Source organism: Calypte anna, chromosome 28 (assembly GCF_003957555.1).
Source record: "Calypte anna isolate BGI_N300 chromosome 28, bCalAnn1_v1.p, whole genome shotgun sequence".
NCBI lineage: Eukaryota > Metazoa > Chordata > Aves > Apodiformes > Trochilidae > Calypte > Calypte anna.
In genome coordinates, this window is record NC_044273.1 from 2,199,949 (window position 1) to 2,223,871 (window position 23,923).

The following is a 23,923-nucleotide window of genomic DNA, read 5'->3' on the forward strand; positions in this document are numbered from 1 at the left end:
GTCCAAGCCCCCTGTGCCATGTCCTCAGCTCCACAAGGAAGCCCAAGATGGAAGGAAGTCACCTCTCCTTCCTGGGCCAGGAGATGGCTATGGGAAGGGAAGGAAGAGCTGGGAGAGGAGAGCTCTAGAGGAGGGCTCATGGCTGCCTGCCTGTAAGGAAGTGATCTGAGTCCTGCTCTACTTGTCTGTGGCCACCACACCATCCCCAGCATGCTGCACTCCCTTTCTGGTTTTCAGAGCAAGTGGGAGCCCTTGACACAGGCCTTCCTGGACCAGAACCATACCTGATGTCCCCTCCTTAACCCCATCTGGAGCTAATGGCACAGACTCAGAGCTAGGTGGTGGCACAGGATGACAGGCAGGTCCAGCTCATGACAATACGAGCTCCACCAGCATGATGCAACTTCTGACTTTATCCTGGGGCTGGGCTGGGGCCTCTCCCATGCTCAACACCCATGAAAAGAGGAGCTATGGGCCTTGGCATGAAGGGGATTCCACCCTCCTCCTCCACCCCTCCCAATTCACCCCCAACCTCCCCAGAGGGCAGCAGACCCCCCAATCTCAACCTGGCAGAGACCCACACCACAGAGGGTGGCTGGCATGGCTTCCTCCACCCTGCAGAAGGTCTGGATGGAAGGTCCAGTGATGGCAAGCAGCAACTTTAACCCCAGGAGATGGATTGAGGACAGGGTGGGGTTTAGAGACGAGTGTCACAGGGAGAACTGGTGGCTCCCAGGACCCACCTGCGCTTGAGTTTTTCGGCAAGCTCATCCAGGATCTGCACTGCCTGCCTGTGGTAGTCCAGCTGGGCATCCACCAGGGCTGAGAGCTGGCTCACCTGCTCAATCTGTGAAAATCACACAGAGCAGAGCATTAAGGACTCTCCCTGGTGGCCAGAAAAAGCACCCGTGGTACGTGAGGATCATCCTGGGGAAAGTTCTGAGGAGAAAGTTTGGGATTTCAGACAGCAGAGGTGAGGCAGGGGAGCCAGCAGGACACAGGACACCTCCCACCATGCTCTTCACTAGCTCTTCAATTCCCAAGGAAGCTGCATTACCTGCCCAAATTCACTCCCACCAGCACACCAAGAGGAGACCTGGGTTGGGTACAAGCCACAGGGTTTCCTCTGGCCAGGAGGTGGATCAAGAAGGATGGCTACAGAAAGACTGAGAGACTGACCAAGCTTCAGCTCTGAGCTTCCAGAAACCAAAACCAAACTTGTAAGCCAGAAGTGAAAATGAGTGTCTAACTTCTGCATCCCTGGAGAGATCCCATCCTTTTGTACCCAGAACCACAGAACCCACCCAGAAGCTCTTGGCCCAGGGCAGAGGACCTGGTATCCTCACACTCACATCAGTCTCAAGGAGGTTGTGCATACTGGTCTCTGCTACTTCTTTGGACTCTTCAAACTTCTCCATGGCCTGTCGAAGTTCCTCATCAGGAATCTTGCCCTGTCGTTTCTTCTTGTAGTCAAAGTCCAAGCGTCTGCCTTCCAGCTTCTTGAGATGGTGCTGGGAAGAGGATGGGTTTGAACAGTCAAGGAAAAGAAGGAAAAGCCAGAGACCAGGAGCAGCCAAGCTCTCCTGCTGGGAAGACAGCTCCAGTTACAGGCCAAGTTCATCCATCCCAGACACCTGATCCAGGAGCACACATTCCTGTGGCTCCCACCTTTGTGCAGCCTCTGAAGGAGCCTCAGGAGCTCAGCCCAGGGCAAGAGGAGGATCAGGATCTTCATCTGAGTCTCCTAATCTTGAACCTGGGCCTGTGACCAGTATCTCAGGATCAAAAAACTTCTCTCTGGTATCTCTCTGACCCCTCTGCCTCTTCTCCTGGAGAGGTCCAGGAGGTGATGGAGCTGCAAGGCCGAGCTGCTGCCAGGAGACAGAAACAAACCCTCCCAGGCCCATTTTCCAAAGAGTACTGTGGGGCTTCTTACTGAGAAACAGCCCTCAGCACACTGGTGCCAAGAGCTGGAGGAAAACATTGGAGAGATCAGCCTGGGTCTGTTGCCCTCTCAGGAAGATGAAGGTTTGGCCCTCAGCTTCCCAGGAGCAACAGGGATCTGGAGATCAGGGAGGGGGATAGAGGCAGTGGGCAGAACATCCCCTGACTGCTCAGGGCTGTTTAAATGAGCTCTGCAGCAGAAAGGGAGCACAGGTAAGCACTGAAACAGGAGCTGGGTGTTATTTTATCTGGGACACCACTGGAAGTGCAAATTCACCTGAGAGAGCTGCCCTGCAGATAGGGGTTGGGATGGGTCCTGTTACAGAGCTTGCCTGGGCTCTGCATGGTCTTGTCTCTGTGGCAGCACCCAGGAGGTACCAAGCTCTGTGTCTCTGTGACTGGACACAATCCAGAGCTCAAAAGTTGTGTTCTAGGACCCAGGCTACTTACAGAACACAGCCAAGAGCTGTAGGAACACAGAGCTTCCCTTCAACAAGAGCTGCTGATGTTTAATGCCAGGCAGCCCAAACATAACATATTGGGAGGTTCCAGCCCAAAGAACCAAATTCAGCAAGCTCAGAAGGGATGTTGGATTAAGGACCTGAATCAAACATGGAAAATGAACCATTCCAGCCTGCATCCAGGCTGATGAGCTGCCCAGGAGCAGTAGTGGTGCTGAGCAGGGAGGAAACAGGAGTAAACTTAGGAAGAGAAAGCACACAAAGAGCAGGGGACCTGTGACACCCAGGAGAGTCCCTGGCTCCCTCTGTGATGGAACAGGAGGTTACATGCACATTCACAAACAAATTGTCTTGTATTTGAATCACTGAATCACAGAACATCAGGTGGGAAGGGACCTCAGGGATTATCTGGTCCATCCCTTCTAATATTATTGTTAATGTGAGATGTCTCAGCACCCCCCCCGAGCTGAGGCTTAAAACTTTGTGAAGTGGGGGAATCCACCACTTCCCTTGGGAGACCATTTGCTCCAAGTGCTTTATTAAAACCTCACCAGGAGGAGAGGCTGAAGCTGCAAACAGCTAAGCCATCACCTTCTGCAGTGTCAGGAGGTATCCCTGCCCATGCAGGGCTGTGGGATCAAGATGATCTTTATGGTCACTTCCAAGCCAAACCCTTCTAGGATTTTATGATTGGATGAGGTGAGGAGAGAAGAATGCTGGGGTGTTTACCTGGATTTCTTTCAGGTCTTTATCACACAGGTTCTGGAGGGGATCAATAAAATTCTGCTTGACTTCAATATCCAGTGAGTCCTTCACCTCAGCCAACCGCTTCATGGATTCGCCAGCATCCAGCAGCGCGTCACCTTGGAGCAGAGGAGGGAAAAGGGAGCCCAAATCCAGGGTGGCTGCATGCAGAACCATCCTGCCCAGACACCCAGCATGCCCAAGCTCTCTCCAACGCTTCCATGTTTTATCTGGAGCAAATCTCCCAGCCTGGAGTGTGTGCTGAGAGAAGGCAACACTGCTGGCATGGGCTCCACTCACAACACTTTTCACTGACACCCTTTGTTTTATTTCCCTCTGAAAAGCAGGAACAATCTCTACCAGCTACACAGAGCAAGGAAAAGTAGAAATCTTCTGAAAAGTGGGTATTTTTAAACTCCTTGTTAGCACAGGAGTTGTTGAGCTGCTCGTTGGTCCTGCAGTGCTTTTTCTTGGCCACTGCTGGCAGGAGGAGCCTGGAGCAGAGGCATGTTTGGTCTGATCCAGCCTGGCCACACTTTTGTTCAGACAATTTTAAGCCCAGAGCATTCTGACCAACTTTTCAAGTTCACCCAGATGCTGGCAGCAAACCCACAGCCTTTAATTCATCATTCATAGAAACTACCTCTCCCCAGCCAACCTTCTCCCTTCTCCTCCCCTCTGAATCAAAGCAGCTTTCTGAAACCTATTTCATTTCAGGCTTTTCTAAGGCTTCTGCCACAATGAGAGCAAAGCATTTTTTAGTTTTGGCTTTTATATTCCAGGAGAAACCATTTCTAGATTAAGTCATCCCTGGGCAGCTTTGGCAAACCAACTGTTTCAGCATTGCATTAGGAAAGGGAAAATACAAGTGGAGAAGATGGAAAAGTGAAAACCCCACTCTGCTGTCCAGCTGGGGAAAACAAAAATACAAGAAGAGTGATTTCAGTTGTGATAACTCCAGATAACCTGCCCTGGGGAGGGATGCAGTACTAGCACAGACATTTATCAAGTGAAATGTTCCTTTAAAGAGAGGCTACTAAGGGAAATTAGGTTTGGTGTGTTCTCCTAAAAACTTCCTTCCCCCTTGTTTTCTGTAACAACTCCAGCTCCTGCCAGGCCAGAGACACTCAAAAGGCTCTTTTTTGGCTCCCAAAAACCAACCAGAGCTTTTTTAATTTTCCCAGGAAGGCTCCTCCCTGTGCTGGAAGCCATCAGCCAGCTGTGCACTGCTCCAGGTCCATCACGTGTGCTGGCTGATGTTTTAGGGGATTAAAATTGATGTCACTGAGTGGCTTCACCTCCCCCCACTCCTCCCTGCAAGTCACATGTGGTTATGAGAAAGTGTCACACAAAACCATTCCTTCGCTCCAGCCCCCACTGAGAGCAGAGCCTGAGCTGGAAATGGCACCAGAGAACTCAATGTCCAGATTCCAGGATGGTTTTGTACTGTTTAAAAGCAAGGAAACTTTTTTTTTTTTTTTCCTATGTGCAAATTTAGCTCGGGTTTTAATAAGAAAGCACCAAGAGATGGTTTTGCACCACGGGTTGGGATCCAGGACACTTCCAGGATCTGTTCCCTGCTTCCCTGAAACCCTTCAAAACTCTTTTTCCAAGCCCCCAGCACTGTCAGGAGATGCCAAGGCTCAGGCAGCCCCTCCCAGAACTCCCAAGAAGAGCTTGGAAATTTGGCAGGAGGCTTCACCATCTCACTGGCCCTCTGGTGGAGGTCAAGGGGTAGGGGGAAGGTGGTGGCTGGAGGGAACACTCACCAAAGTTGGAGTCTTCACCCAGCTCCTTGCCGTACCGGATCATGCACTCCCCCAGCAGCCCCTCTGACTGGGGGTAACCAGGGCTCTTCACCTGCCCCCGGATCTTTGACATGGTATTGAGCATGGACAGCTTGGCTCTGGAAGCTGGCACAGAAACACCCACAGCCAGGTTTGCACTTTCTGGGACTTGCCAGCGAGCTGCTGGCTGCTGCCAAGTTTTCATTTCCAAACCCCCCCCCCCTCCTCCTTCTTTTCAAGTTCCACCCAAAGCCAAGAAGCTTGATTGTCTTCATACCAGCCCTGACAAAAGGAGAGGGTTCTTTTCCAAGACAGCAAGCAAAAATAGTACCCCACTCGCTTGCCAGACAAGGCCAAAGGAGTTTCCCCAGCCCTCCTGTAGTCCCTGGAGTGCTCTTGGAAGGAGCTGGCTGGAAGGGCAGCAGGCTCTGGAGGAGATGCCTGCAGAACCAGCCACCCCTTCCCAGCCCACAGATACCACTTTGTACAGACACCCCAAGAAAATGGCTTGAGCACAGATCCTATGAGGAGAGGCTGAGGGAGCTGGGGGTGTTGAGGCTGGAGAAGAGGAGGCTCAGGGGAGACCTCATCACTCTCTCCAACTCCCTGAAAGGAGGTTGGAGCCAGGGGGGGGTTGGGCTCTTTTCCCAGGCAACTCTCAGCAAGACAAGAGGGCAGGGTCTCAAGTTGTGCCAGGGGAGGTTTAGGTTGGAGATCAGAAAGAATTTCTTTCTGGAGAGGGTGATCAGGCATTGGAATGGGCTGCCCAGGGAAGGGGTGGATTCTCCGTGTCTGGAGATCTTTCCAAAGAGCCTGGATGTGGCACTGAGTGCCATGGGCTGGGAACTGCAGCAGGAGTGGATCAAGGGTTGGACTTGATGATCTCTGAGGTCCCTTCCAACCCAGTCGATTCTATGATTCTATGAAAATAAAATATCCACTAAAAGCACCTGAAGGGGCTACAGGAAAGCTGGGGAGGGGCTTTAGAAAGAGGCATGGAAGGAGGGGATGACAGGGAATGGTTTCAAGCTGAAAGAGTGTAGACTGAGATGAGATATTAGGAAGAAATTCTTTGGTGTGAGGGTGCTGAGCCCCTGGCCCAGGTTGCCCAGAGAAGCTGTGGCTGCCCCATCCCTGGCAGTGTTGAAGGCCCCAGGTTGGATGGGGCTTGGAGCACCCTGGGCTGGTGGGAGGTGTCCCTGAACATGGCAGGGGTGGCACTGGATGATCTCCCTTCACACCCAAACCAGTCAGGGATTGTGTAATTCTATGAAAAATGGGTTCCCATCAGGGCCTCTCTAGGTCCAAGGTTAAAGATTGTCTGGTTTTAATCTCCTCAACAGCACCAGCAACATCTCACAGCCAGAAGCTCAGCACAGGACAAGAGGGGGATGGGGATCTTCACCTGATTCTCTTAATCATGAACACGGGCTGGTGACCAATACATCAAGGCCAAACCAGTTCTGTCTGATTTCTCTGTGCCTGCTCTGCCTCTTTTCCTGGGGGTCAGAGGGAAGGGGACAGGAGGGGTCACTCACCTGGGTTGGGCTGGAGGTACTCTATTGTTCTGGTCAATACTTCTGTAACTGCCTTGCTGGTCAGGTCCACTTTCTGTAGGAAGGAGAAGATGAGCCAGCAGCAGTGAAGTTCAGCTCAGGGCTTTGGCAAGGTCACAGAGGTGTCAGCTGGGCTATCTCAGGGATTTCTCTTGTTCCCTACTCACCTTTTCCATTTCCTTGAAGTCATCGTCGAGCTTGGTCCCTTCAGCTCCTCCAACCTTCTCACTGACCAGCTACAGAAAAAGAAGAAAGGAGGAATCAGGCAGAGGGGTGGTTGCTGGGTGCTTACAGCTCCTTACTCCTTATCCACTAAAGCACCTTGGACAATAGGGAAGAGGGGTGGGGAATGGAGGTGGCAGGAACAGACACATCAAAAAAGGTGTTCCTGCCCATTCAGGGAGGTTGGAACTAAATGATCTTCAAGGTCCCTTCCAACCCAACCCATTCTATGATTCAATGATGAAAATGCCAAGGCTTTTTGGTTACACTGCCCCACTAAAAAACCCAGGTGCCTCTGCTCCTCCCAAAGGATGCTCCTCAGCCAAGAGAAGCTGAACAGGTCCTTCAGCCATACCACAGGGCTCCAACTCCAAAGCTTGCTGGAAAAAGCAGCAGAATTGTCTCTCAAGCCCACCTGGAGCCAAAGTTTCAGTTCCACACACAGCAAAATGCAAACAAACAGGGAAGGAACATGCTGAGCTCACAGCAGCCCAGTGCCAGGACACTCTGGGGTGAGAAGAGCCCCCTCAAAACCCTCACCCATCCCTCCTGCTGGAGGAGCTCGAGGTCTGAAGCCTGGGGAATGGGGTTGGATTCTTTGTCAGTGAAGTTTTCAAACTTCTCTGCAGTGAAGTTTTCAAACCCAGTTCTGGAGTCTGCATCAGAAGGACACAGAGTTCCTGGAAGGTGTCCAGAGGAGAATCACTGAAATGCTCAGAGGGCTGAGCAGCTCCCCTGGGATCCAGGCTGAGGGATTGGGGTTGTTCAGCTCCCAGGTGAGCTCAGAGCAACCTCCAATATCTGAAGGGGCTACAAGAAAGCTGGGGGAGGGCTTTGGACACAGGGGGGTAGGGAGAGGACAAGGGAAATGGGTTAAAACTGGAAGAGGAGAGATTTAGGTTGGATATGGGGAAGAAATTCTTTAAGGGTGGTGAGACCCTGGAACAGGTTGGCCAAGGAAGTTGTGGCTGCCCCATCCCTGGAAGTGTTGAAGGCCCCAGGTTGGATGGGGCTTGGAGCCCCCTGGGCTGTAGGAGGTGTCCCTGACCATGCAGGGGGGTTGGAACCAGATGATCTTTAAGGTCCCTTCCAACCCAAACCATTCTATGGTTTCTCCAAGTGTTTCTGATGCCTCTTCCCAAAGCAGCAGCAAGGTGAGAGGTTTTGCCAGCTTTGGGCTGCCTGTGTGAATGGTTCATCAGCTTGCTTCCAAGTATCACTTGGTCCAAGAAAAGACCTCTCCTTCCTAAACCTCACTGTTCAGCTGCCTGAGCTAAAAGAGAATAAATGTCAAATTAAATCCACCTTAAAGTGTCCTTCCCTGCAGCCCAAATGGACAGGAACATCTCCTTCCCAGACCCATGTGCCAGGGCCTGGGGATGCAGGAGAGATGAATTGCTCAAAATTAGTTATTATCTTGCCCTAAAATGACTCAGATAGACAGCAAATGACCTGTAGGGACATTAAAAGTGGTCTAGGAAACAGAAAACTCCCAAGAACTTGAGGCCTGACAGGATTTCTGCTGTTTGTATTGAAAAACTCCAGTTCTGGAGGAACAATACAGGTTTGTTTACTTGGACATCAAATACTTGATTTTATCAAGGTTTTCTTCCTCTGGAACCCTCCTGCTCTCAGGGGGATTCAAAATGGTTCCTTTTTTGAGGCAGATGGGGGAGAAAAATCCAATTCTGAAGCAGGACGTGCAAAAGAAATGCTTTTTATTTACCAAGAACTACATCTCCAGTGCTTCAGGGATGGATCTGGCAAAGGTGGCACCTCCAGAAACCTCCTTTACCCCTTTCTAGCCCTGGGAAAAGAAATCCTAAGAAATCCCATTCCTACTTCCCTCCACCCAGGGATTTGCAAACAACCCCTCCTGGCAGGGATGTGGGAACCTTAGCACCCTCCCAGAGATGGGAAGGAAGGAAAAAAACTCCAGCTCCTCACTCACAGACTAATTTAATCCTCCTTTTGACATCGAATAAATGCTCCTGCATCCCTGCTGGGATGGAATAATAAGATTGAGGTTCTCTCCCTGTTGGCTCTAATTAAACAGGGAGGCTTCAGTGCAGGAGGGGAAGGAGGGGACTGTGTGCCACCCACCACAGCCCTGTCCCCACGCTCCCCAATGTGCCAGTCAGGGACACAAAGGGATGTAGATTGAGACAGGACCCAGGAGAAGCCCTCACCAGCTCCTTGTTTAACCTTGACCTTGGGTTTCCTGGGAGATTACAAGAAACTTCTGCACTGCAAGGCTCACTGACCACTGGCCCAGGCTGCCCAGAGGATGACTGAATCCCCATCCCTGGAGGGGTTCCCAACCTGCCTGGATGTGGTGCTGAGAGGGACATGGATCAGCCCTGGATTTGGTAAAGTTGGCTCAGCTGCCAGACTTGATGACAACTGATGTCTTTTCCACCCAGAATAATTCTGTGATTCTGAGCTTTACCCAAGTGGCACGTGGTCCACCTCATGGTGCAAAGTGCCCACGAATGCCATCAAGTGTGTGCTGACCTTTGGGCTCCAGGAAGCTCACCCTTTGCTTGCAGGAGGGGAGGCAGGAAGGAAACATCCATCCTCACACTGCCTGCAGTGCCCAGCTTGGCTGGAGTCAGCTGGGAGGTGGTGGCTGCAATGCTGCTGCTGCTGCTGCTGCAGCTTCTTCCCAGGAGCTGCTCAGGAGCTTTTTGAGGATGTGGTGACAAATCTTCTGCACTTCTATTCCTTGAACAGCAAGGAAAAGACAGGATACACCTGTCTGCCTCCATGGCTGGCAACCTAACCTCTCACAGAGGCTGTAATCAAGCCAGATGTGGGACAGGCAACACAAGCAAACTTTTGACAAGAGCATGGAGTGATGGGACTTTAAGAGGTGGTGGCTTTAAACTGGAATAGGAGAGATTTGGGTTGGACATTAGGAAGAAATTCTTCAATTCTTTGGTGTGAGGGTGCTGAGCCCCTGGCCCAGGTTGCCCAGAGAAGCTGTGGCTGCCCCATCCCTGGCAGTGCTGAAGGCCCCAGGTTGGATGGGGCTTGGAGCAGCCTGGGCTGTGGGACGTGTCCCTGACCATGGCAGAGGTGGGAATGGATGAGATTTAAGGTCCCTTCCCACCCAAACCAGTCTAGGATTTGATGATTCTAACTCCTTCACCAAACCCAGGGGCTCAAGCACTCTGTCCCAGGCTCACACTGAGGAGCAGCAGGTGGGGGGGTGTGAAAGCTGAGCCCCAGACTCTGCTCTCTGCTTTCTTCAAGCCAGGACAGGGCACACACTAAAAGGTTCGAGCTGAAGTCAGCCCTGCTGCAGCTCCCAGGAGGGAGCAGGAGCCCTGGGCTGCACCCACAGCAGCTGAAGCCAAATCCTTGGTAAAACAAAGATCAGCACAAGGGGAACCAGCTGGGTGGCATGGCCCAGATGAGGATCTGCTGCCAGCTGGGACACCTCTCCTGGCACTCCAACCACCTTGCAGGGGAAGAGAAGCAGCAGAGGGTGCAGGCAGGGTGGGCAGGGATTAACCCCTTGCTCCCCATCAATTAAAGGATCCCAGGAGGTGAAACCTGCCCTAGATATCTGCAGCCTGAGCTGAGAGCAGGGAGGTGGCTTCCATCAAGGCTCCAGGTTGGAGCTGAGTGACCATCACAGGAAGCACAGTATCCATCCAGCTGTGGGAGGACAGCAGAGGAGGAGGAGGCCTGGATGGGATAGAGGAATGTTATGAATTCCCTGCTTACTGCCTGACCCTGAAGAAGAACAAAGAGCTGTAAATAACTTCAGGAATTTGCCATCTGGACAATGTTATGTCCTGGTACCAGGTGCCTCCAGTGGGAATGGGTAGATAAGGTTTTGTGTTAATAGAATGAGCACTTTGAGGTGCAAATTAAGATCAATCAATAGATATCAGGATACTGTAGAAGTGTAGTGAACCACACAAACAATTCTGATTGTGCACAGCAATTGGTGTCTGTGCCCTCATGCCTTCCATCATCCAGCCTGCACCATCCTGCTAATCCCAAGGGATGAAACCTGGTGACTTCTTGCCACCCAGGGGCAGCTCCTGGTCCTGCTTTGTGGCTCCTGCAGCCTCAGTCAGGGAACACCAATCCACCAGGGCTTCCCTGGGCAGGGGTGTGGGAACTGGAGCACCACCCCTTGCCAGTCCCAAGCCACCAGAGGGCTGGAAGTGGTGGGAGATGTTCAGAAATAAAAGCACTTTTGTTTAAAGGAGGCTGGCTGAGGGGAGAGGCTGGGAGGCTGCGTGTCCAGGAGGGGGAAGGACAGGGAAGGTGAAGAGGGCTCCTGGAGGAATGGCTCTTGGGGAGGAGGGAGGGAGGGAAGGCTGTGACTTAAGAGCACAAAATCCACCCAGCCCTCCTCCAGCCTCACCATTCCTTCAGCTCATCCACTCAGCTCCACCACAACTTGGGGCAAAGGAAGAAATGGGAGCATCCCTGCCTTGCTGTGTCCCACCACAGACAGACAGACAGACAGACAGACAGACAGACAGACATCTGCCTGCCCACACCACCAGGAAACCCACAGACCCCAAAGCTCTGGAGAAAGGCCAGAGGCACCCAGAGAGCAGGGCTGTGGAGAGGCCAGGTCTTCCAACCCAACTGGACCAAACCAAACCAAACCAAACCAACAGTATTTGAAATGAGAGATTTAGACTGGATGTTAGGGAAAAGTTCTTTACCATGAGGATGGAGGAAAAATGGAGCAGGCTGCCCAGGGAGGTGGTTGAGGCCTCATCCCTGGAGATGGGCAAGATGTTGAAGAGGCTCTGAGCAACCTGATCTAGGTGAGGGTGGGTGGTTGGACAGGATAACCTTTGGTGGTCCCTTCTAACCCATATTATTCTCTGGCTCTATGATTAAAAAAGGAGATTTTTGTACAGCATGATCAGCAAAATTGAGGATAAATACAGGGGAAAGAGGCCATCAGCCAAACATCCCCCTGGAAGTTTGGAGAACCTGGAAAAGTAGAGGAGAGCAGGGCTGCAGCACAGCCCATCCAGAAGATCCTCATCTGCCCAAGCCAGGGATGCAGGAGGCACAAGTTGGGGTCACTTTCTGCTAATAAACACCTTTCCTATGGGACTTTACATTCCTGGCTTTGCAATTCTGCTCTTTACCCTTCAGGTATTTGAAGATGGGAAATGATCCCTAATCCCCACAGCCTCAAACAACCAAAACCACCCCAAGAAACCCACAAAAACTAGTATTTTTAAAAAAAATTATTAAAAAATAAACTTGCTTCCTTTTTTACAGAGCAAACACTCAGCCCTATTTATAACACATCCAACATAAGCCAGCTTGGCAACCCAAACAGTTGCCTGTTGTAGAATGAAAACCTTCTCCTGCCTGCTGCTGGTGTATCAAAGCTTTCCTCTTCCTCCCTGTCTCTTAGCAGAAAGTTCCCTTTGAGAAATAAATTAAAAAAACACCCCAGGGATGAGCAAACAGAGAAGCAGCTCTGGCCTGACCCCCTGCAGCAGGAAAGAGCAAGCCCAGGAGAAAAAAAAAAACAGCCCATAGAAGAATTTTTAAAAGGTGCTGTAAATGTTTAATTTTACATCTAGAAAAGGGCTTGAGGACAAGTCTGGGAGAGACACAGAGAAATAATTAAAAAAAACAAAGGTCAGCAGGGATCACAAGTGCCAAGTTCCAGCCATGCCCAGTGGCACAGAGCATTGAATCATGGAATAGTTTGGGTGGAAAGGGACCTTAAAGCTCATCCAGTCCCATCCTGTGCCATGCTCAGGGATACCTCCCACAGCCCAGGGTGCTCCAAGCCCCATCCAACCTGGGGCCTTCAACACTGCCAGGGATGGGGCAGCCACAGCTTCTCTGGGCAACCTGGGCCAGGGGCTCAGCACCCTCACACCAAAGAATTTCTTCCTAATGTCCAACCTAAATCTCCCTTGTTCAAGTTTAAAGCCATCACATCTCATCCCATTATTTCCTGCCCTTGTCCAAAGTCCCTCCCCAGCTTTCCTGGAGCCCCTTCAGGCACTGGAAGGTGCTCTAAGGTCTCCCCATTGCAGCCTTCTCTTCTCCAGCCTGAACACCCCCAACTCTCAGCCTGGCTCCAGTCAGAGCTGCTCCAGCCCTTGTATCATCCCCAGGGCCTCCTCCAGACTCTCTCCAAGTCCTTCCTGTGGTGGAGGCTCCAGAACCAGACACAGATCAGTGGAATGCTCCCTAAAACCTCCATGAATCCACAGCTGCTGCTCAGGCTCAGCATTTTGTGTGGTTTTGTGTTTTCATCAGAGGCAGCTTTATCATCAGAGTGTTCAGATGCTGCTCCATGAAGCCAGGGGGACAATTTCCTCCTTAGCTGCTGTGAGTAGGGCTGGATGCTGGCAGGGCTGTGGAGCTCCTAAAAAGTCTCAATCAAACTTGCTCTGTTTCCAGAAGTGTGGCCAGGAGGAGCTCAGCAGTGCCTGAAGAACACCCAGAGACCCTCCCCAAGCACCTGCAGAAGCTCCTGGCCTGGGAAGAGGTGTCTGGGTGGCCAACCCTCACAGATACCTGAGCTCTGACATGCTGCCTTCTCCCCATCAGCACAAAGCATCTCATTAAAAGTTAATTGTCACCTTCCTGGTGCATCTCATTGGAAATGAAGCAAGACTGGAAGGTGCTGGTCCAACAGCAGACGCCCATGGGGATGAGGAGGATGCAAACATCATGGAGGGGGGTTGACACTCTGGGAACATCTCCAGCTCCTGGACACCAAGGCAGTGAGCACAAGGGGCTGGGAAGAAAGGATCAGGAAGCACCTCTGGAGATGTTCAAACCAACTAAGAACTTGGACACTGCCCACAGCTCACAGCTCTGTCCCTGTTATCACTGTAGACCTGTGTTCTGGCTCCTTAGAGGCTTTTAAGCTTTTTTCTAAAAATGAAAAATGGAAGGTACTCTCTCTTAAGGAAGGAGGGTGCTGAGAGGCTGAAGACACCCCAGTTTAAGGAGACTGGCACACCCACAGCAAAGCACACAACACCCTGAGCAACTTCTGACCTACTTTATGGAGAAGAAAACAGATCCAAGTGTTTATTGCATGAGCCTTGTAATGAGGAGGAAGGCATCTTCCCTAAGAAATCCTCGTGCTCTGAAGAGCTGGGAGATTGAGACACCCAGCAGCTTTGTGGTCCTTGTGCTGTGCAACCACTGGACCCTCTTAGCCCACTCCAAGAGAGAAGACCAAGTGCTAGAAGATGAAACAGTACGAGAGGGAGAGATTCCATAGTAGCTGCCCTGTAATCCTGGAGGGAACAGTTTGTGACCTGCTGAGCCACTTGGATCCTCACAGCTCTGTGGGACCAGATGGGATCCATCCCAGAGTGATGAGGGAGCTGGGGAAGAGTTCCCCAAGACACCCCCCATCATTTACCAACACTCCTGGCTCACTGGGGAGCTCCTAGATGATTCTAAGTTGGTGAATGTTACAGCAATCCCCAAAAAGGGATGAAAGGAGGACCCAGGAAACTCCAGGGCTGTCAGCCTGAGCTCAGTGCCTGGCAAGGTTATGGAGCAGCTCATCCTGGGGGCAATCACACAGCACCTACAGGATGAACAAGGGATTAGACCCAGCCAGCACGGGGTTAGGAATATCTCCATCCCTGGAGATATTTAAAAAGAGACTGGATGTGGCACTGAGTGCCATGGGCTGGGAACCACGGGGGGACTGGATCAAGGGTTGGAGTTGCTGATCTCAGAGCTCCTTTCCAACTTGGATGATTCTGTGAACCCCAGACTGGTTTGGATGAGAAGGGAGCTTAAAGCTCATCCATTCCCACCCCTGCCATGGTCAGGGACACCTCCCACCAGCCCAGGGTGCTCCAAGCCCCATCCATCCTGGGGCCTTCAACACTGCCAGGGATGGGGCAGCCACAGCTTCTCTGGGCAACCTGGTCCAGACCCTGGGTCTCACCACCCTCCCAGCAAACATTTCCCTGCTGTGAAGAGCAGGTCAGTGCCAGAGGGAACAACACAAGGTAGCTGTGACTGGGCAGACCCATCTCATCCCTGCTGGGCTGCAGGATGTGAGCAGAGGATGAGGAACAGCAACCAAAGCTCTCAGCCCCCTGCCCCTTCCAGCAAGATGTCAGCCTTATCACTGATCCAACCTCTCTTGGGGCTACTGATGCCTCCACCAGCCACCTGAGTTGCCTGCTCTCCCTGCTAAATAGCTCCCAGGAGTGTTTTCACTCTGTTAGCCAGCCCTCAACCTTCTCCTGAACCTTCTTGCCTTTATTTTTCCTCTTCCCATCTGCCACCAGAGGGGCCAGTCCCTTGAGAGACTCAGCACCCAAGCTGCTGATGGTGCCAAGGTGCATTCCTAGGTGTTCTGCTGCCTCCAGACATGTGCACTAGGAAAACGTGTCTAGAAACAAACCCAGCTTTCCACCCCCTCACCATCTGAGACCAGGATCCAGCCACTCTCCACCCAACACTGGAGAAATTGCATTGATTTGGAGGAGGAAGGGCAGCCCAGAACAATGAAGAGCTCCTTCCCTTTCCCTCCTGACAAGGCAGAGAAGCCTTTAAAGTGACTTCAGGTTGTGATCTTCTTATTGGGGAACCACAAAGAAAGAGCTGCCATGTGCTAAGGAGGTTTTCTAGGGAACCACCTCCTCAAAATGCTATGGGATGATTCATCTCCAGCCTGCAGATGGGCTCAGAGGAACAGGGACAACATGAATTAAAAAAAAAAACCATCACTTTGGCAGCAGCCAGCAGGTCCTGCTGGCAGAGCTGGGGCCAGAGGACAACACACACACACACACACCCATCACACCATCCAGCTGCTGCCTCTTTGCTGAGGGAACAAACACTGGGGTGAGAGCAGCCCTGAGGAAAAGAACTTGGGGGTACCAGTGGATGAGAAGCTCACCATGAGCCCTCAGTGTCCTGGGCTGCACCAAGAGGAGTGTGGCCAGAAGGGTGAGGGAGGGGATTCTCCTCCTCTACTCCACTCTGGTGAGACCCCACAGGAGTCCTGTGTCCCTGTTACAGGAGGGACATGTCCAGAGAAGGGCCACGAGGATGATCAGAGGGCTGGAGCACCTCTCCTGTGAAGACACTGAGAGAGCTGGAGAGGAGAAGGAGATCCAGTCCAGAGAGAAGGCTCCAAAGAGACTTTCTTGTGGCCTTCCAGTATCTGAAGGGGCTACAAGAAAGCTGGGGAGGGACTTTTTAGGATCTCAGGTAGTGGATACAAACTAGAGGAGGGGAGATTCAAATTAGATGTTAGGAAAAGGTTATTTACCATGAGGGTGGTGAGACACTGGCACAAGTTGCCCAGGGAGGTGATGGAAGCCTGGAAGTTTTTGAAACCAGGCTGGATGGAGCTCTGAGCAACCTGATCTAGTGGGAGGTGTCCCTGCCCATGGGGACCCAGATGATTTAAAGATCCCTTCCAACCCTGACAATTCTATAACTCCTCTCCCCCACTCCCCATCTCATGTTTATTATTTCAAACCCTGTCTGGGATCCCTGTTTAGGAGGCTCTGTGCTCATCTCAGTGCTCTTCAAGAGAACTCTTCCAGCAGGAGACAACCAGCAGCTCCTTCCCTCCCTGAGTATTGCCTGGGTGAATGCTGAACCATCCTGCTGGAAGGGCACAAGGCTGCCTGAAAAACAGACTCACCCAGAAGGAGAAAGGTTTCAAAATGCAGCTCTCCCCATGGGGAGAAGCTGGAAATATTCGTGCTGAAAGGAAGGCAACACCTCCCAACAGCCATTTGCATCAGAAATGTTTGCTCCTATTATTAGTTCCTCCTCACATGCTCTGTACCAAGTGAGACATCATTTCTATTCAGCTGGAAAAAACCCCACAAATCAACAAAATATAATTGGGTCAAGTTCACAGGGAAAACAAAAAATGCATAATTAAGAAAAGTAGCATCTCTCCTCTCACTGTCCTCCTCCTCCTCACCCACTTCCAGTCCCCACAGCCACCCAGAGGAAACCCTCCCTCCTCTCCAGCAAGGGGAAACGTGGAATATTTGCCTTGCATCCACATTTCCTGCCCATCCTCCTGACCTCCTCTCTGGGAAGAGCCTCCAAGTGAATCACAGGCTGACTCCAGCAGAGTTGCTGAGCCATCACTCCCCAGCAACCCCACCCGACCTCTGCAGACCCAGGGGAAAAAAGAGATGGAGCTGAAACTGCTGGTTTCAAACTTGCAGAGAGGAGATTTAGGTTAGACATGAGGAAGAAAATCTTTAATTTGAGGGTGTCTAGTGGAACAGTAGACAGTGTCTCCAGTGTCTACTAGAACAGGTTGCCCAGAGAAGCTGTGGCTGCCCCATCCCTGGCAGTGTTGAAGGTTGGATGGGGCTTGGAGCACCCTGGGCTGGTGGGAGGTATCCCTGAACATGGCAGGGGGGTTGGAACTGGATGAGCTTTAAGGTCCCTTCCAACCCAAACCATTCTATGATCCTGTGCAAAGCAATACAGATGAAAAAAAACCCTCCTTGGGGCTCCTGACACCAACTGGCATCACCCAGAGGAAAAAAACAAACCAAAGAACTCAGCAACAGAGCCTGGAGACTAGAAAGAAACTGAGAATGAGGCAGAAGAACCTCCAGATTTGCAGTGACAAGGCCAAACCAGGCTGATGAGACACACACAGAGCAATTACCTAGAAGGTTTAGTCCCAGTTTTGGGTGGCAGACGGTGTTAATGAGCTCAGAGAAGAGCCCAGGTGAGTTTCCAGGCAGGTTTGCAGGCAGGAGAGAGATAAAAAAAACGTGCTGAGGCTCAGGCAGCAGCTCTGCTCCATCAAAAGGAAGGCAAAACCCCCTCATCCTGGCTGGGAGAGGGTAACAGGAGCTGCATGCAGAGCACATTCAACATCGACAGCGTGGGCCAAGTGAAAACTCAGTGAGATCTCAATGTACACAAACATCAAAGCAGGAGAGAAAGCAGTGAGAACTTTATAAACACACATTTTCCTTGTTAGTTTGAATACTAGGAAGGGCTTTGTGCCTATCAGACCAGAGCACAGCATCCTAAGGGGAAGGAGAGAGGGAAGGAGGGATAAAACATCCCTGAGACTGCTGGGAGCAACCCAGGATCAGGTGTTGGATCAGCTCAAACTCCAAGAGTTTGAACTCTTGCTTCTCCAAGAGTTCTGTATGGGACTCTCTGTCACTCCTCAGCCCAGGCAAGATGGTGCCAAACCCATTTTTTTACAGAATCACAGAACTGTTCTGGTTGGAAAGCCCTTTCAGATCATCCAGCCCAACCATAAACCCAACTCTACTGAGTCCAGGGCTAAACCCTGTCCCTCAGCACCCATCTATAAACAGCTTTGAAAGCCCTCCAGGGATGGGGATGGCAACCAGCTGCCTAGGCAGCCTGGAGCAGGGTTTAAGGACCCTTGGAGTGAAGAAGTTTCATCCAATATCTCATCTAAACCTCCCCTGGCACAACCTGAGGATGTTTTTTCTTGTCCTGTTGCTTCTTGTTAGGGAGATCAAGTACCCCCTCCTCACTCCAAGGAGTTGCAGGGAGCTTACTGTGCATCACCAACACTTGCCAACAATCATTTCAGAAGGGTTTAAATGGGAAAAAAACCAAACAAAAAACCATCCCTTTGCAGTTTGCTTTTGCTCTGGGGATGACTCTCTGGCCAGAGCAAGAGGTGTGCCAGGAACTGGGGCAGCTGATGTTTCCATGCTGTTATCCCTGCTGAGAACAGACACATAAAAAAACCCAAAACAACAAAACCAACATGGAGACTCCCTGGGACTTTGAAATTCACCCAGCACAATCAGGAGGAGCTTTCTGACAGGAACAGACACACCAACATCTGGTGCTCCAGATTTGTGCCCCCTTCCCCAAGTGATCCCGAGTCCACGTGCACTGACACGTGGCAGAAAGGAGCAAGATAATTCCTAAAGGCTCCACCACAGAGAGGTTACAGTGGAGATAATCAGGGAGGGAATAAAAAAATGAACAAAAAAAACCCCTTTTGGGGTTTTTTTTTGGGTCAGCACCTTCTGACACAGCAGATTTGCTTTGTGAGGAAATAATTGCTCAGCATATTTCCACCTTTTTCATCATAGTGGTGGCAAGGTTGGGGTTGGATATAACCAGTCCTGCAAAGCCAAAAGGCATTTGGTCAAGAAATTGGTCAACTCAAATGCTCAGAGGGCTGAGCAGCTCCCTGGGATCCAGGCTGAGGGATTGGGGTTGTTCAGCTCCCAGGTGAGCTCAGAGCAACCTCCAATATCTGAAGGGGCTGCAAGAAAGCTGGGGGAGGGCTTTGGACACGGGGGGGTAGGGAGAGGAGAAGGGAAATGGGTTAAAACTGGAAGAGGGGAGATTTAAGTTGGACATTAGGAAGAAATTCTTTAAGGGTGGTGAGACTGGGACAGGTTGGCCAAGGAAGTTGTGGCTGCCCCATCCCTGGAGGAGTTGAAGGTTGGATGGGGCTTGGAGCAGCCTGGGCTGGTGGGAGGTGTCCCTGAACATGGCAGGGGGTGGGACTGGATGAGCTTCAGGGTCCCTTCCAACCCAACTCAACTCATTCCATGATTCTATGATTCTAATGGTGAATAAGTCTGGGCCAACAAGAAGATCCAGCCTGGGTCTGAAGCTCAAGGATGAATTAGGAAGCATGTTCTCAATTAGAAAAAGCCCCTGAAAGCTTTATTCATACAAATTGTTTTCTTCTGCCTGAAAGACAGAATTCCATTATGGAGAGACACTCAACTTCTAGGGACACCCTCATGAACTTTATTATTAATAGTCTTTAATACAAGACAGGAAGGTTCTAAAATTCCTGGTGGCTTGAAAAGAAAAAAAAAAAAAAAGAAATACCAGTTCTATTAACAAGCTCACGACACATGGCCCAGGCCACCAGGGTTTTCTTGGAAGCAGGAGCAGCCCAGACACCCTTTTGGTGGACTCTGCAGGAGGAGCAGCAGAACAGGTCTAGGAGGATCATCTCACAGGATCATCCAGGATGGAAAAGACCTCTAAGGTCATCAAGCCCAACCATCACTGATGAAAGGGATGGGGAAGGGGAGACTCTTAGAAACAAAATAATAATTAAAAAATTAATAATTTTAATAAATAATTATTGCTTTTCTAGCAGCCAGGAGAGGCCAAGAGGGGCTGGATCTTGCACTGAGCCAGGTCTTATGGGTGCTTGAGAGAAGCTGGGCAATACTGAGGGGGATTCCCAGCTGGACCCTTACCCCCCAGCCCAGCCCAGAGAAGAGCCCTGAGGAAAGGCTGGGACACAGCCATGGGATAGGGGGGATGACAAGAGCATGGGGGCATCCAGGCATGGCATGAAGGGGACATGGCCTGGGGAGGACACAGCCCAGGAGGGAGCAGATCATGTCCCTTGGGTTGCCAGGAGCTGCAGCTCCGTGTCCCCAAGTGCTGAGTTCATCAGAGCAGGGAAAAAGTGGGCAAGGAGAGAGCAGAGCAGCCCCCAGTTCCCAGGAGAAGGTGTTGAGATGGAACCCCAGCCATCCTGCATGAGGGACTGATTCTGTTTCTAGCCCTTTCAGGCATCCTTTGTGGGAGCAGCTACTGAAAAGACCAGAAATAAAATCAATTTCTTTATTTTATCAGTGTTGCCTTCTCCAGGAGGGACTGCAACATCAACACAGGCTGCAGCAGTCTTGTCATAACCCCTCACACCCCCTTGCACACAAATTCCCTCCCAGAGGAGCATCAAGGCTGCAGTTTGGATTTTTTTTCCTGCAGGCAAGGGTGGGAGCAGCTGCCAGTTTTAGCAACCAAACCCAGGGTTTGGTTGGGGCCACGAGCCCTGGCAAAAGAGACTGGCATATGCTGGGATTGGGGAGAGAAAGAACAACAACCACAAAAAAATAAATATGCTAAAGAAATGAATCAGCTTTTACCAGCCAGCCTGCCTGATCTCATCCCTAGTTTGCTCTTTCCCCAGGGAAGTAGTGGGGAGGAGAAGGGGGAGGAAGGATTTCCTTCCACTGCATCCAGAAATCATCCCTCTTGGCACTTCCAAAAGTTCACCCCTAACCCATATAAATAATAATAAATAATAAATAAATATAAATAAATAATAGATAAATAATATCAATGATAACAAATATATTATAATAATAATAAAATAAATAATAATAAATAAATAATAAATAAATAAACAGCTAATTTTAGCCAGACAGCCCCAAGGTAAGGATCACCACACCAGGAGGGATGAGGAGCACTCCTAAGGCCACACAATCCCAATTCCCAATCCCCTTCTCGTGTCCCCAACGTGGGACAACACTTTCCCTGGTGGAGATGAGAAAGAAGGGGAGAAAACAGAGCCAGGCACAGAGAGCTGGAGTTTTCCATCTCTGTTTTCCATCTTTGCCTTCCCAAGAATCCAAGTTCTCACTACTATGGGAGCTCAGTGGCTGTGAAAGCAATCTTAAAAAGGGAATTAAAAAGCCAAGTTGAAGTAAGTGCTGCAGAGACACGAGACACAGGCAGGCTGGAGAAGGCTCAGAAAAGGCACAACTTGCTCCCACAATGATTAACCAGTGCACAACATCACCAACAAACCATGCAAGGAAAGGAGAGGGAGTTGACAAGAAAACATCCCCCATGTTGTCACTTGAGCTCTCTGCAGTCACTGTCACCACCTAGGCTAGAGGTGACATGAGCCCAGACCCCTTAACCCAGAGCTTTGCCCAGAGGACATCCCCCCCTCCTCCCCTTCCTCTTTTTCACCCATCAGATGTGGATCTATCAACACTGGGCACCCAAACACCCAGCTCAGTGGCAGCAAAGTGCTCAGGGACTGGGGTGACCAAGGCCACCACCAAACCCTGGGCAGATCCCAGCTGGCAGCTGCCACCCTGTGCTCTGCAAATCCAGCTTCACCCCGGCCTCAGGAGCAGATTAGGACACAGAGATAAAGCAGGGACCTGCAGGGGACTCCAGCCCTGGTTAATATTAATGGAGAGCAGGCCAGGTGCTGTGGGAGGGAAGGTTGGGCTGGCAGAAATCAGCAGAAGCCCTGACTCCCTGGTCCAAAATCCCGTTTTGAGATAAGGAACTTGGATCCTGACAGTGCCAACAAACTCCTCAGGAATTACCTGCTCATCACAGCACCTCATCCTGCAGCACAACCACCACCCTGGCACAACAGCCAAGAGCTCCTCCTGGCATCTCCTCCTGGTCCCAGCACCTCCCTCCTGGTCCCAGCACCTCCCTCCTGGTCCCAGCACCTCTCTCCTGGTCCCAACATCTCCCTCCTGGTCCCAACATCTCCCTCCTGGTCCCAGCACCTCCCTCCTGGTCCCAGCACCTCCCTCCTGCTCCCAACATCTCCCTTCTGCTCCCAACATCTCCCTCCTGCTCCCAACATCTCCCTTCTGCTCCCAACATCTCCCTCCTGCTCCCAACATCTCCCTCCTGCTCCCAACATCTCCCTCCTGCTCCCAGCACCTCCCTCCTGCTCCCAACATCTCCCTCCTGTTCCAAACATCTCCCTCCTGCTCCTAACATCTCCCTCCTGCTCCTTACACATTCCTCCTGCTCCCAGCACCTCCCTCCTGCTCCTCACACCCTGCCACAGAGGACAGAAGCCACCTCACACACCAGTGGTGCTGCACAGGTATGGAAAAATCCACCAAAACAGCTCAAAAAGAAGCCGTGAACCCAAAATAGCACCTCAAGCCCTCCTGGGGTGCTCTGGGTTCTCTCCTGGGTGAAGTCTCAAGCCCAGTCCACCAGCAAGGGCTTCTGCAGGACCTCACACCTCTCAGGGTGCACAAAGCAACCTGGGCTGGTTGAAGATGTCCCTGCCCATGGCTGGGGGGTTGGACCTTCCACAATTTGAACTCCAAGAGTCCAAGTTTGAGCAAAAAAAAATGCAGAGGAACTTGGGGTGTGTTTCAGTGTCCACCAGAGCAGAAGAAAGCCAAAGGGCAGGCAGAAAAAAGAAAACAAAATAACATCTGCAGCAAGACAAGCTCTGCCCAGAGAAAAGTTTTCCATGTGGAAGGTTATCCTGCAGACTGTGCACTTCCCTTTCTTCTGCCTGCAGGAGGTCCTGTACTGCACAGCACATCTGGGATATCCGGAGAAACCCAACTGTGTGGGGATCAACAGCAGGGAGTGGGGAGGCAGGTTGTGGCTACAGGAGAATGCCCCAGAGAGCCAGATGCTACAAGGGTTGACTTATCCTCAAAAGCAAAAAAAATTATAAAAGGTGGGTGTTAAAAGGTATAAAATGGGAAAGGGAGGGGGGAAAACACCCACACATTTGAAAGCAGAGTGCAAAGATGCCACAGAAAGAGAAAGTGCCAGTCTGGGAAGGAGCAAGTGACCATGATGAACAACACAAAAAAAAAGAATCAGCCCTGGGAGCAGATCCATCACACCACAGCACCAGGGCTGCAGGAAGGAGCTCGGTACCAAGGGGCTGGAAAACAGAAGGAGCTGGAACCGCCTGGTCCTGCCAGGCCAAAGCATCTGTTGGAGGATCCAAAGCACATCCCAGGTCAGGCAGAAGCAAGAGGCAGCTGCTCACCTTCAAAAATACCTTCAGAAGCCTTGAGAGAAGTCAGCAAGCTCAAGGAGAAATGATGCATGACAAGGGCTTGGTAGTTGTAATTAGAACTTGCCCCATGGAAAATGGGTTTAGCAAACCCACAGGAGGAGGAGCTGCCCCTTGTCTTAGGCCAGGGCTCCTCAGGCACAGCAGGACACAAGCCACCACTCACTGCCCGGGTCCAAATCCCAGCATCCCAGACTGGTTTGAGTAGGAAGAGACCTCCTGATCACCCAGTGCCACCCCTGCCATGTTCAGGGACACCTCCCACCAGCCCAGGCTGCTCCAAGCCCCATCCAACCTTCAACACTGCCAGGGATGGGGCAGCCACAGCTTCTCTGGGGAACCTGGGCCAGGGGCTCAGCACCCTCACACCAAAGAATTTCTTTCTAATGTCCAACCTAAATCTTCCTGTTCCCAGTTTAAAGCCATCACCCCTCATCCTATCACTCCATGCCCTTGTCCAGAATCGCTCCCCAGGTTCCTTTTTCCTTCTCAGAAGGTCAGGCAGGCCTGGCAGGGTTTAGGTTGGGACCACACAGGTTTGGGGGGGTGTTCATCCCCTTGGGGGTGACAGCAGCACCCAGGGCTGGATACCAGCCCCATTTCAAAAAGCAGTGCTGCCTTCCCTACCTTGGGCTGAGTCTGCTCCATGAG

The 23,923-nt window shown here is 51.3% G+C and overlaps 1 protein-coding gene across 6 annotated transcripts in view; it reads right to left on the bottom strand.

Annotated features, from left to right (window-relative positions):
* The window catches only part of SH3GL1 (SH3 domain containing GRB2 like 1, endophilin A2), a 32,921-nt gene that overhangs the window by 5,276 nt on the left and 3,722 nt on the right, over positions 1-23,923 (bottom strand). For 3 of the 6 annotated variants that reach the window (XM_030466396.1, XM_030466394.1, XM_030466395.1), the window contains exons 2-7: positions 6,660-6,728; positions 6,475-6,547; positions 4,919-5,062; positions 3,135-3,268; positions 1,353-1,511; positions 744-847 (exon numbers count right to left, since the gene is read on the bottom strand). In XM_030466396.1, the coding sequence (XP_030322256.1) occupies positions 744-847; positions 1,353-1,511; positions 3,135-3,268; positions 4,919-5,062; positions 6,475-6,547; positions 6,660-6,728 (683 nt within the window). Of the gene's footprint in view, positions 1-743; positions 848-1,352; positions 1,512-3,134; positions 3,269-4,918; positions 5,063-6,474; positions 6,548-6,659; positions 6,729-13,310; positions 13,452-23,923 lie in introns of those variants that run through there. The other 3 variants (XM_030466393.1, XM_030466392.1, XM_030466391.1) reach the window with 2 other exon arrangements.